The sequence below is a fragment of the Diaphorina citri genome, unplaced genomic scaffold (genome assembly GCF_000475195.1).
Source record: "Diaphorina citri unplaced genomic scaffold, Diaci psyllid genome assembly version 1.1 scaffold956, whole genome shotgun sequence".
Classification (NCBI taxonomy): domain Eukaryota; kingdom Metazoa; phylum Arthropoda; class Insecta; order Hemiptera; family Psyllidae; genus Diaphorina; species Diaphorina citri.
Genome location: NW_007378387.1, coordinates 3,547 through 15,670, shown reverse-complemented (window position 1 = coordinate 15,670; position 12,124 = coordinate 3,547). Strand labels below are relative to the sequence as shown.

The window sequence follows — 12,124 nt, the reverse complement described above, 5'->3', positions numbered from 1 at the left end:
TAAGCTTTATTATTATAAAAGTAGAGTAGGAGTGGGTACCTGTAGCCGGGCGATGTCACTGGCTACACTACTGCCCATCTTGTTATGCCTGGAGAGACGACTTCGGTTGCTACTGGGCGAGGCGTCGTCTGGGGCCGCTAGCATTTGTTTGAACTCTGAAATCGGGATGAGATGGGGAAATATTAGTAGGGGTTGTTATAGACCGCGTAAGTCTTACGTAAAGGAGGATATACATAATACATGGGTAAAAATCTAAATAAATAAATAAAAAATACTGTAGTAATAGAAAGTAAAAATCCAGAGGTCAAAACTGATGTTGTCAAATGTCGGAAACTTGGCCATTAGGTCATTCTCCTGATAAAAAGTGACATTAAAGATGTCAAAAATTCAATTTGAATTTACCATTTCAACAAAAGTTAACCAGCCTAGTTAATCGTTCCATTTCTGAAACGAGAAACGACTCAAGATTTAATGGTGAGTTAGCTTGGAAAGTAGGGCGCCTGCCTTGTAAGTGCTAGGTCGCGGTTCGATTTCCGCCAGGGGAAAACTTTATCCTATACGGATAAGGAACGGCTGGCTTTCTTCTATCCTGTCTTCGCTTTCGGGACGATAAGACCTTCGTAGTTACGGTTAGTTCCCCCTATCAAGCCTCTTCTAAAAGAGTTCTATTTCTTCAAATAGTATTTAATTTATAATCAAGATTGTTCCAAGTTCTAAAAGGCCGTCCCAGTTACTTACCTAATAGATTACTTTTGACAGTAATACTCAGATGTGTGGTCCCCCTGAATATCTCCAGGGCCCTAGCGTGACTAACATGTTGGAAGCTCTGTCCGTTCACCTCCAGGATTTGATCTCCCCTCTTCAGGCCCACGTCCTCTGCTTTCGAGCCTTTCTCCACCTGACGGGACGAGAAGAAAAGAATAAAAGAAATACTATTTGAGGTATGGTCATGATGTTTTGTTTAATGGAAAGCTAAAAGTATGCCATTTAGTGTTTGAATACTAAGTTCGGGCATAAGGGCCCCTCGGATAGCTCGAACGAAGCGAAACATTTGGTTTAATTTTTTGTTTTGTTAGCACATAATTTCGCTCAATTTCTCTCCACAATCGTGCGATTTGACACCTTTGGATGATTTTCTTTCGGGATATGTGTAAAATCATTAGTTTATGCTGATAAAAAATAAACTTTGGAGCACCTGGAAGACATCGTTCACCGTTTGTGCAGATATACGGCTTCAGATTATGGAAAAAGTGGTCGAAAATTGGATTTTCCAGACTGAGTTTCATTCGATCTAGCCAAGGCGCCCATTTACCCGCAATTTTATTCAGAAGTCAAACACTAAATGGCAAACAATTACCTTTCAAATAAAGAAAAAATCATGACCATACCTCAAATAGCATGTCTTTTATAGCATTTTGAAAAACAAACCTCTAAAAAAAAACACCCTATAAAACACTTTTCCTACGTTATAATTATAGAAACACTTTTTTGTCCTTTGAAGAGATTTGATAGAGGGAACCATAACAATAGAGGTCTTATCGTCCCGAAATCGAAGAGAGAAGGAGGACAGGATAGGAGAAAGCCAGCCGTTCCGAGAACGAACCTTATCTGTTTAAGAAAAAATCCGATCCGAACGGGAATCGAACTGTTTGTTCGTTTGTTCATTCCTACAGTAATACCTATGTAGAAAGGCGGACGCGGTATTATCTAAGCGTATCATGGTAACTTATCTATACTTACTTACTTACTTACCAACTGTGTAAATTTTGTATGTGTATATGTGATTGTATAAAATTCATAGAATACTTTTATAATAGTGTAAGTAATAGACTTATTCCAGGTAAGCTCGCCCCCCAAAAACAGATCTTGCATGTCTGAGGGGGGGTTTGTTTTAACGTTATCTTTGTATCAATTAGGTAGGCAACTTCTTTGTACTATTTATAAATATTACATTTCCTTTATTTTAAATTTATATTTCAATAATTTACTATCAATAAAGCCACATGTACATTACATCCAAACGGTGGCGTTGAGTATTTCTTTCCTATGTACCAGCAGTCGTTTATTTTTGGAAGAGGTTTGAGAGAGGGAGCTGTTGACTCCTAAGGTCTTATCTTACCGATATCTAAGAGAGAAGGATAGGATAGGAGAAAGCCAGCCGTTCCGAGAACCAACATTATTTCATCAGGATAAAATCCGCCCCGGGCGGGAATCGAACCCGCGGCCTAGCGCTTACAAGGCAGACGCGCTGCCCTCCAAGCTACCTAGGCTGGCCTATAGTGATGGGTAAATACCCGGGTACTTATTTTTGGGGTAAATACCCTGGGTCTTTACCCACCCAGTGGGTATTTACCCACGACCCATCACTACTGACTTATACCGATCTTAAAACGTGTATTGTGAATAATGAAAAAGAGAACATTGAATTCAAGTATCAAGCATTTATTTTTTTGTCGTCTTTTTATGATATTTATAGAAAAACAAATAAATTACCTAAGAGGTTATAGTTTATTTTGAGTTTGAGCCACTATACATCTGATATTATGTTTATATTATACAATACAAAATTAAATAGGTAGGTAAGTAGTTTATACTTACAACTCAAATTTTATCATAAAAACTCACTAAAATAAAAAAAAAATCCTGGATTGAAACCAAGTCGATATTTATCTCTTTCTCTCTCTCTTATCTTTTTTTTCCTCATAAAAAAATTTCTCTAGCTTTTTTTTCCTAATTCCTAAAAAAAAAGTGGTAATTTCCCAAAAAAAAATTTTTTTTTTTTTTTTTTTCTAATTTCAAAAAAAAAAAAAAAAAAAAAAAAAAAAAAAAAAGTGGTAAAAAGATCATTAACTAAATCCTATGTAGGCAGAAATATTAAGTCACAATATAAAGCTGTGTTCACCCACAGTCGACGGCGACTGAAACCGTCCACACTGCCTCGACAACATAGTTCACGTCGTCGGTTGAGGGCCGTCGACCATGTGTGCACACAGCTTTACACTGCAGTGCACAAAATTCAACACGGTTGTAAAAGTTCTAAAAGCTGTGTTTCCCTTTCGCAATGGAGCAGTTGCAAATGGGTAAAAATTATTAATAAATGGTTGATTCCTACGTAAAAAGTAGTGAAAATTTTTAATTGCCGTTCTAATTAAAAAGTTCAAATAGTTGTGACGTCAGAATTCACGTCAAAATGCGCAGAAACGCTTGCGCACAAACGAAGCGGGATTCATAAATTATGACGTCATCGCCAACGGGAGCGTATGCCGTGACGTCAAAGTTCACGATTTACCGGTATTTTTTTTAATCGATTTATCTCGGGATCTAGAAATCGTAGAAGAAAAAGAAAAAAATCCGTTGGTCCTCATTTTTCCTGCTCTGTGACTTTGCAATATCACCCAAGTAAGCGCAACTGATCTATTCCACCTCTTCTGAAGCTCGTTTCCCCTCTTTTGGCGTAAAAGCACCTGTACTAAACCATAGGAAATATGGCGCGCCGATGGTTCCGTTACTAAGTCGTAGAAGAAAAAGAAAAAATCCGTTGGTCCTCATTTTTCCTGCTCTATGACTTTGCAATATCACCCAAGTAAGCGCAACTGATATATTCCACCTCTTCTGAAGCTCGTTTCCCCTCTTTTGGCGTAATAGCGCCTGTACTAAACCATAGGAAATATGGCGCGCCGATGGTTCCGTTTCCGAAAGGAAAACACAACAGACTAAAGTGAAGTTATTTCTTGAAGAGTATAAGTTTTACATCTATTGTTATGGAACTTCACAAAGTTACTGAGTCTTCCATCAAGACAAGACTAAAGTGAATCTGTGTTGAATTTTTTGCACTCAAGTGTATAATCCTATGGAAAACATAAAGGAGGTGGGAAAAACATAAAAAAAAACAGCACCACTTTATCAATACATTACAGGTGTCCAAGAAAAGTTACCCAAATCCTGGGTGTATCAACAACTGAGAATATCACTAAAGTGAATCTGTGTTGAATTTTTTGCACTCAAGTGTATAATCCTATGGAAAACATAAAGGAGGTGGGAAAAACATAAAAAAAAAAACAGCACCACTTTATCAATACATTACAGGTGTCCAAGAAAAGTTACCCAAGTCCTGGGTGTATCAACAACTGAGAATATCGAAAAAAATCTGGTGTGAACATCACACAACTTTCCTTATCCTATTCAATGATGCTTATTTGGGTGTTCTTCTACCCTAACTTTTACAATATCTCTAACCGTTTGGTCAGTATAGCTGAAAACCGCCTGAACATCACACAACTTTCCTTATCCTATTCAATGATGCTTATTTGGGTGTTCTTCTACCCTAACTTTTACAATATCTCTAACCGTTTAGTCAGTATAGCTGAAAACCACCAAAAAAACGGTTGAAATCTGTACAAAAGCGGTAAAAATACCGCCAACCGCAGCACCTATCTCAACCAATGTTTTGTATTGCATCCTTGTCCCATTTGAGAGCTACACATACCAAATTTCAAGTCTCTAGCTCTTACCGTTCTCGAGATATTTTGTTTACAGACAGACAGACAGACAGACACACACACGGACCAATGGCTGAAACTTTGGATTTAGGCTCTAGGGACCTCAAAACGTATTGAGAGCTACATACCAAATTTCAAGTCTCTAGCTCTTACCGTTCTCGAGATATTTTGTTTACAGACAGACACACACACACACGGACCGATGGCTGAAACTTTGGATTTAGGCTCGAGGGACCTCTAAACGTGTTTTGGCACTAAAAACTGACCACCGAAAATTTGACCCGATTACATTATTTTCCTTCCCATAGGATAAGGAAAGTAAAAAGGGCAATTTATGGGTACTGGGTACCTACCCCCTTATATCTTTAATTTGAATTTGAATGGAAAAGAATGTTGGCCTCGGCCGGTCGTTTGGCATGTGCGTAGGCTTGTGACATGTCAAAGGCCTTAAAAAGCGATATTTAGGCCCAAATTTGGAGGCCAAAATACCCAATCCAATAACCACAGCTGGATTTATACAATTTTTCTTATTAAGATTTACTGTTGACTAAATCCCATCAAAACGTATTTTGACACTCAAAACTGACCATCGAAAATTTGACCCGATTACATTACTTTCCTTCCTATAGGATAAGGAAAGTAAAAAGGGCAATTTATGGGTACTGGGTACCTACCCCCTTATTAATTTTAATTTGAATGGAAAAGAATGTTGGCCTCGGCCGGTCGTTTGGCCTGTGCGTACTGCGTAGGCTTGTGACATGTCAAAGGCCTTAAAAAAGCGATATTTAGGCCCAAATTTGGAGGCTAAAATACCCAATCCACTAACCACAGCTGGATTTATACAATTTTTCTTAAGATTTACTGTTGACTAAATCCCCTGCATTTAATTCATTGCATCTCTATTCATTTCAAGAAATTTAGGGGCACGGTTAGCTAAATGGACAAGGTTTGAAATTGAACAATAAAAAAAGCGTACATGATTATTTTTTTAAAGATTAATTTTTTGGTAAATTATATTTTTAACTTAGTAGCATGCGCCTAGAAAGTCGGTAAATAAAATATGTGTGTACAGAACTATCTACAATATTCAATAATATAAAATGGTTTTGTTTTAGCAGGCGCGACTCTATCTTTCCCTTGGAACTATGTTACGAAGCATAGTCGCAAAATACAAGACTTTAGAAATGCCCAAAACGAGTATAATAATTGGAGGGGCCAAAGTTAAAAATAAACAAGTCCAATTTTCTAACTTTGGACTAAAGTTTTAACTTCAAACTCTGTGATTTATTACATTGGACTCTAAAATTTGGGGGCATAAAAACACCTAAAAAATTACGTGATTTACGTATTTTCTGAAGAAAAACTTTTTCCCTTCGTTCGTAGCCAGCTTCACTCAGGCTGGGTACTTTTCTGAAGAAAAACTTTTTCCCTTCGTTCGTAGCCAGCTTCACTCAGGCTGGGTACTGTTCGTAGCCAGCTTCACTCAGGCTGGGTGATGTTAATGTGAGGAAGTGGGTAGCTTGTCACTGACCTTCGGTATAACCTTTGTCACTAGAAACCTTGGCAGTTATACAGTACAGTGACTTCTAACCCATAAATAATAAAAAAAAAACATCCGATTACATTACTTTCCTTCCTATCGGAAAGGAATGTATAAACCAAATGTATAGTCGCTGGAAACAAGTTAAAAAAAATCTGGTGTGAACATCACACGACTTTAATTACCCTATAGAATGTTGCTTATTTGGGTGTAATTTTTACAATTATTTTTTTTAGTTTTTTCGATGAATGCGATCTTTGCCCCGTCGGAAAGATTATCTTGGAAAATCTCGAACTTTTTACCGATGTCCAGATATTTTTTTTAGTTTTTTCGATAAATGCGATCTTTGCCCCGTCGGAAAGATTATCTTGGAAAATCTCGAACTTTTTACCGATGTCCAGGTCTACTGCATCAATGAAACTCCAGTCTAAATTTTGAACTATATTTCGAAAAGATTGTTTTCCCGATTCAGTAATTGGTCTAAATTTAATAGTTTTGGTAGTATCAGACATATGAAGATCTACAGGGAAAGTTAATGTCTGAGCGCTGTGGTCAGAGTAACCCGGATCAAATACCACTGAACTGAACTCATCTTTTGAGAAATTTATTAAAATATTATCGATGCAATTATTTCCGCGCGTCGGTTTAAGAATGGTCCGGACGAACCCATAGGTACTAATAAGACTAGAAAACAGCTTATTTTCTGTGCTATTTGGATCATTGAAGTTAATATTAAAATCTCCCGAAATACATAGCTTGTTTTCTAGCCCATACGAATGGAGCAGGGTTTCAAAGATATCACAAAATTGGTTAAAATTTTCATATTCTGGTGCCCTATACAAACATATAGCCAGAATGCCATGGTCCACCAACTTTACCCCAACTAATTCGCACACCGAGTCGACAGATTTGGACGCTATAGAGTCCAATACTTTATAATTAATGTTATTCTTAACATAAACCAGAACTCCTCCATAGGCTTTACCTCTGCGCATTAGCACACGAGAGCGAGAGGCGGCGATTTGGTAATCATTTATATTGCAATATTGCTCCTCTCCGGAAGCCAACCAGTGCTCTGTAATACATACCACACTAGGTTGTCGGTCCCTGTCAATAAATAGTGATTCTAACATGCTGACTTTATTCCTGAGGGAGCCTATGTTCATATGAAATACAGTTAAACTATTTATATTCCTAGAGTTATTGGTAGGTATCATGGGCATTACGATATTATTCTGAGGTAAATAGGTAATCGTATTATTATAATCTCGGCCTCCATTTTCTAAATCTACAACACATACTGGCGAGTCTGTATCTTGCACGTCTCTCGGGACAACATCTCCTTTTGCTGCGAAACAGAAGAGAGAAACAATTAATCCCTGACTTGAGTGCCTTATACTGGCGAGTCTGTATCTTGCACGTCTCTCGAAACTGCTTTCGGAACAACATCTCCTTTTGCTGCGAAACAGAAGAGAGAGAAATGAAACTCTGATTGTAACTGAATGAACAGGATCACAAACCGAGTTTAAGTTTTAATGTTAGATTCTTGGATTAAAACTTGAACCACTATTAGGCCAATCTGATAGCTTAATCTAAAATTAAAACTTAATCAAAGTTTATAAATTCTATTTATAAACCTTGATTAAGTTGCCATCAGCAGGTTATATTCTGGTGTTGTGTTAACACGGGGTTACGATCTGCTGTTAAGTTAACCCAGCAACCGAATGGGACCTATGAACAGCTGAGAGCAGCCAACGGCGAAACTACGTTTAATAGATATAGATAGATAGATAGATAGATAAAGTATATTTGTATTAATTTTTTAAATAAAATTGTTACAAGGTTGGCATTACAAATCTAACTTAATATTAAATAATGTAGGTACCTACAACTGCTAGCCTCTACTTAACTATTTATATCTCATGCTAATTAAATACAAACTTTCTTGTCTTTCCCCTCAAAAAGTAGTATAGTTCATACGAAATACAATAAAAATTGCTATACCTACTTTCAAATACTCATTTATCTGATTTTTTTTTTCTTTTGTAGGTACTGAATAGTAAGCAACATTTTCACCCCCGAGTTAACTACGTTTAATGCACACCAGTTTTCAATAAATTATTGAAGTTAAGCAACCTTGAGCGTAGTTAGTATGCGGATGGGTGACCACTGACCATCCGGACCATGCTTACCTTCAAGCTCTTGGGTTGCTGTTTCAACTCCAGGGCGTGTTTCTTCTTCAGTTCCTGTTCAGAGCGATGCATATAATCCTCCTGATTTGTCAACTCTGTCTGGTGTTGTCTCGTCACTTGATCTTCGCGCAGTGAATGCACAGACTTCTGTTGACGATATTCTAGCTCTTGAGTTTTCTCGTGATGTCGCAACAACATCGAGTGAGCCTGTTCCAGTTGCTGTTGACGCTTGTTCAGCTCCTGGAAATCAGAGTTCATGGGGTATTTGTTATCAACGGGGGTCAACAAGGAAGATAGCGCTTAAGGTTCAAATATTTTTCTCAAGGGTGGGTACACCAGGTGGCCTAGAACCCTCGAGATTTTTTTTACAAGGGAACAAGGTAGGTATTGTGCCGTGCCTGGGGGGAAGGCAGAGTTTTAGGCCGTACCTGTAACTCCAAAGGTAATATTTTGTTGTTGAATATGTCCTTAAAATAGGAGCAAATGAGGTATATCTTTTCTATTATCTAACATCTCCTCCCTTCTTCTTTTTCTTCTTCATACATTTGCTATTCTCAGGAATCAGCCTTAGTTTTCCACTTCAGTTTTCGTCACCTTCTCTTTTAAATAAAGGTAATATTTTGTTGTTGAATATGTCCTTAAAATAGGAGCAAATGAGGTATATCTTTTCTATTCTATCTTCTTATCTAACATCTCCTCCCTTCTTCTACATACACTAGATTTAAGTTGGGGATTTAAAGCTAGGATGAAACAATCTGACTAGCTGAAATGTTTGAAATCAACCAATCAGATTGCTTCATCCAAATCCAAGTGTTAAAACTCTCGATTCTGTCGCCCCCCCTCTTATGATGGATGGCGTCATCGATCCGATGTGCCTCCGCCTCTCATAACTCCGCACGTGTTGCCTCTGCGATGACTCGTCCGTCCTGCTCTCGATTTGAACGCTCGGTTGCAGAGGATGCTAACCTGGGATGGTGGGGGATTGTTGTTATTTTACAACTGACTAATCACCAAGGAAAAGGTAGCAAGCTTCTCACCAGTGTCCAGAAATTTCACGATTTCGAAGTCAAAAAATCAAGATTCCAGCATTAAAACATAATGAAAATCACTGCTTGAAAGTTATACTTAGAGAAAAACACTTCGCGAATTTAAGTTTGCGTCAGAAAATAAAGAAATGTCAGAAATAAAATTAAAAAATAGATTAAACACAGGAGCTCACAAAAAGTTTACTGTCACCCATCAATATACCGGGTGGGACTGATGTTGTTGAATATGTCCTTAAATTAGAAGCAAATGAGGTATATCTTTTCTATTCTATCTTCTTATCTAACACCTCCTCCCTTCTTCTTCTTCTTCATACATTTGCTATTCTCAGGAATCAGCCTTAGTTCTCCACTTCAGTTTTCGTCACCTTCTCTTTTAAATTAGATTTTAAGTTGGGGATTGAAAGCTAGGATGAAACAATCTGACTAGCTGAAATGTTTGAAATCAACCAATCAGATTGCTTCATCCAAGTGTGAAACCTCTCGATTCTGTCGCCCCCCCTCTTATGATTGATGGCGTCATCGATCCGATGTGCCTCCGCCTCTCATAACTCCGCACGTGTTGCCTCTGCGATGACTCGTCCATCCTGCTCTCGATTTGAACGCTCGGTTGCAGAGGATAAAAACCACGTCGGATGTTGTACTGATGGTGAACTCATTGCTCAGTGTGGAATGGCTGCTGCTGGAGTCTGTTGCTTGTCTGGAATGATAAACTCACCTCTCTAAGCAGCTCGGTCTCCAATCCATGCAGGGAGAGCATCTTTTTCCGCCGGAACTTCCTCACTTCCAGCTCGAGATAATCTTTCTGTCCGCGCACCAGACGAGCTTCATCGGCCGCCTCGACTTGCTTCAGTTGCTCCTTGTGAGACTGGAGCGAACTCTCGCGGGCCCGGCGCGGCGTCGCTTCATCCTGGAATAAGAATCGAACATGTAGAATACAATAGAACCTCCGTGGCCGAGTGGATATCACACTAGGCTTGCACGCAGGAGACCCGGGTTCAACTCCCGGCGGGGCCAAGGTTTTTTTCGGCTCTGTGCTTGGAGTTCGGGGTGTGCACTCAGCCTCGTGAGGACAATTGAGTAGCTACTTTCATCGAATAACGGCCAGAGGCGGCATTACAAGTCGAAGAAACGTGCGATGATAAATATGATGATTGAGTAAATTTGTACTATGATACCCACAAAGTTGTGAAAAAGATCTCTGCTTTACCACAAAGATTCATGCTTTGATTTGATTTTTCTTTTAGAACCGAATATATAGAATAGAATGGAAAATCATATCAATCAATATCAAATCGTGAGTTATTTGTGCTAAAACAGAGCTTTTTCACAACTTTTGTAGCTAGCACTACATTAATTTTATTACTCATGCTGTGGTTTACCAACTCGAGATTGAGATGAAACGAGGATTTGCCTATATCTAATAACCAGGTCTGAGACAATCCATGGTGGTAAACCTCGACCCAAGTGTCTCCTTCTCAAACCATCTCCCATATTTTACACTGGTAACGCCGCCACTGGTCGCTCGCATTAGAGGAGCTACTCAATTGTCCTTACGAGGCTAAATGTACCTCGAACTCCAAGCATAGAGCCGAAAAAACTTCAAACTCAACGGAGAAATTTGATAATTTTCAAAAATCACCCTGATTTCATAGCTGTCCTGAGAAACCGTCTTGAGAAAGAGAAACAACTTCCTCAGAGAACTGCAGGTCACCTTATTTACATATAGGTATTGGCCGTAAATGGCCTGTGTAGCTAAATTGTGTAAAAATAAAATAAATACATTTCATGATTTCAAACTTTTCAATTGAATTTCTTTCCGTGATGGAATTTTTGTGAAAATGTTCACTACCTTATTCATACCTAAATGTAGTGTGTGCATATGAAATGCATGAGTAAACAATCATACCAGTTATTGCTTGAATGTTCCATCATGACAATCAAGTGTAGGTATTAGAATAGAATAGAATATACCTTGTTTATCCTGCTGGAATAGGACTGAGAAGTCCCTTTAAGTACCCCCCGCAGTCTAACCAAGGTCTCGTGTATTTTGACATATTATGGCGTCATATGACATATCATTAGCAAGAATAATAAAAACAAATTAATATATACTGAAAAGGTAATATTTTGTTGTTGAATATGTCCTTAAAATAGGAGCAAATGAGGTATATCTTTTCTATTCTATCTTCTTATCTAACATCTCTTCCCTTCTTCTTCTTCTTCTTCATACATTTGCTATTCTCAGGAATCAGCCTTAGTTCTCCACTTCAGTTTTCGTCACCTTCTCTTTTAAATTAGATTTTAAGTTGAGGATTGAAAGCTAGGATGAAACAATCTGACTAGCTGAAATGTTTGAAATCAACCAATCAGATTGCTTCATCCAAGTGGTAAAACTCTCGATTCTGTCGCCCCCTCTTATGATTAATGGCGTCATCGATCCGATGTGCCTCCGCCTCTCATAACTCCGCACGTGTTGCCTCTGCGATGACTCGTCAGTCCTGCTCTCGATTTGAACGCTCGGTTGCAAAGGATGCAGACCAGGTCGGAAGGTGTACTGATGGTGAACTCATTGCTCAGTGTGGAATGGCTGCTGATGGAGTCTGTTGATTGTCTGGAATGAACTTCCCTCACAGGTCTTATGGATTGCAGGAACGGGTTTTCGATTCCTGGATGTTTTGAGCGATAGTGGCTGCCGAAACCAGCTTTTGACCGGGACACGAACTGACAAATGGTGCATCTTAGATCTTGAGGAGCATTTGCCGTAACCGCAAGTTGTGATTTGTGACTCTGCGTGATATGTGAGTTTACATATTGTCTTCCTCTTCTTCCAGGTCTAGTGAAATCGCA

At 38.6% G+C, this 12,124-nt stretch overlaps 1 protein-coding gene across 1 annotated transcript; it reads right to left on the bottom strand.

Annotated features, from left to right (window-relative positions):
* Positions 1–12: 12 nt before the first annotated feature.
* Positions 13–11,206, bottom strand: LOC103513330. The gene is made up of 7 exons (XM_026826557.1): positions 11,184–11,206; positions 9,993–10,221; positions 8,232–8,471; positions 7,341–7,497; positions 6,918–7,195; positions 739–898; positions 13–155 (listed from the first exon to the last, which is right to left on the bottom strand). Exons 1-7 carry the CDS (start codon positions 11,204–11,206, stop codon positions 13–15), a joined length of 1,230 nt encoding a protein of 409 aa, XP_026682358.1.
* Between the last annotated feature and the right edge of the window lie 918 nt (positions 11,207–12,124).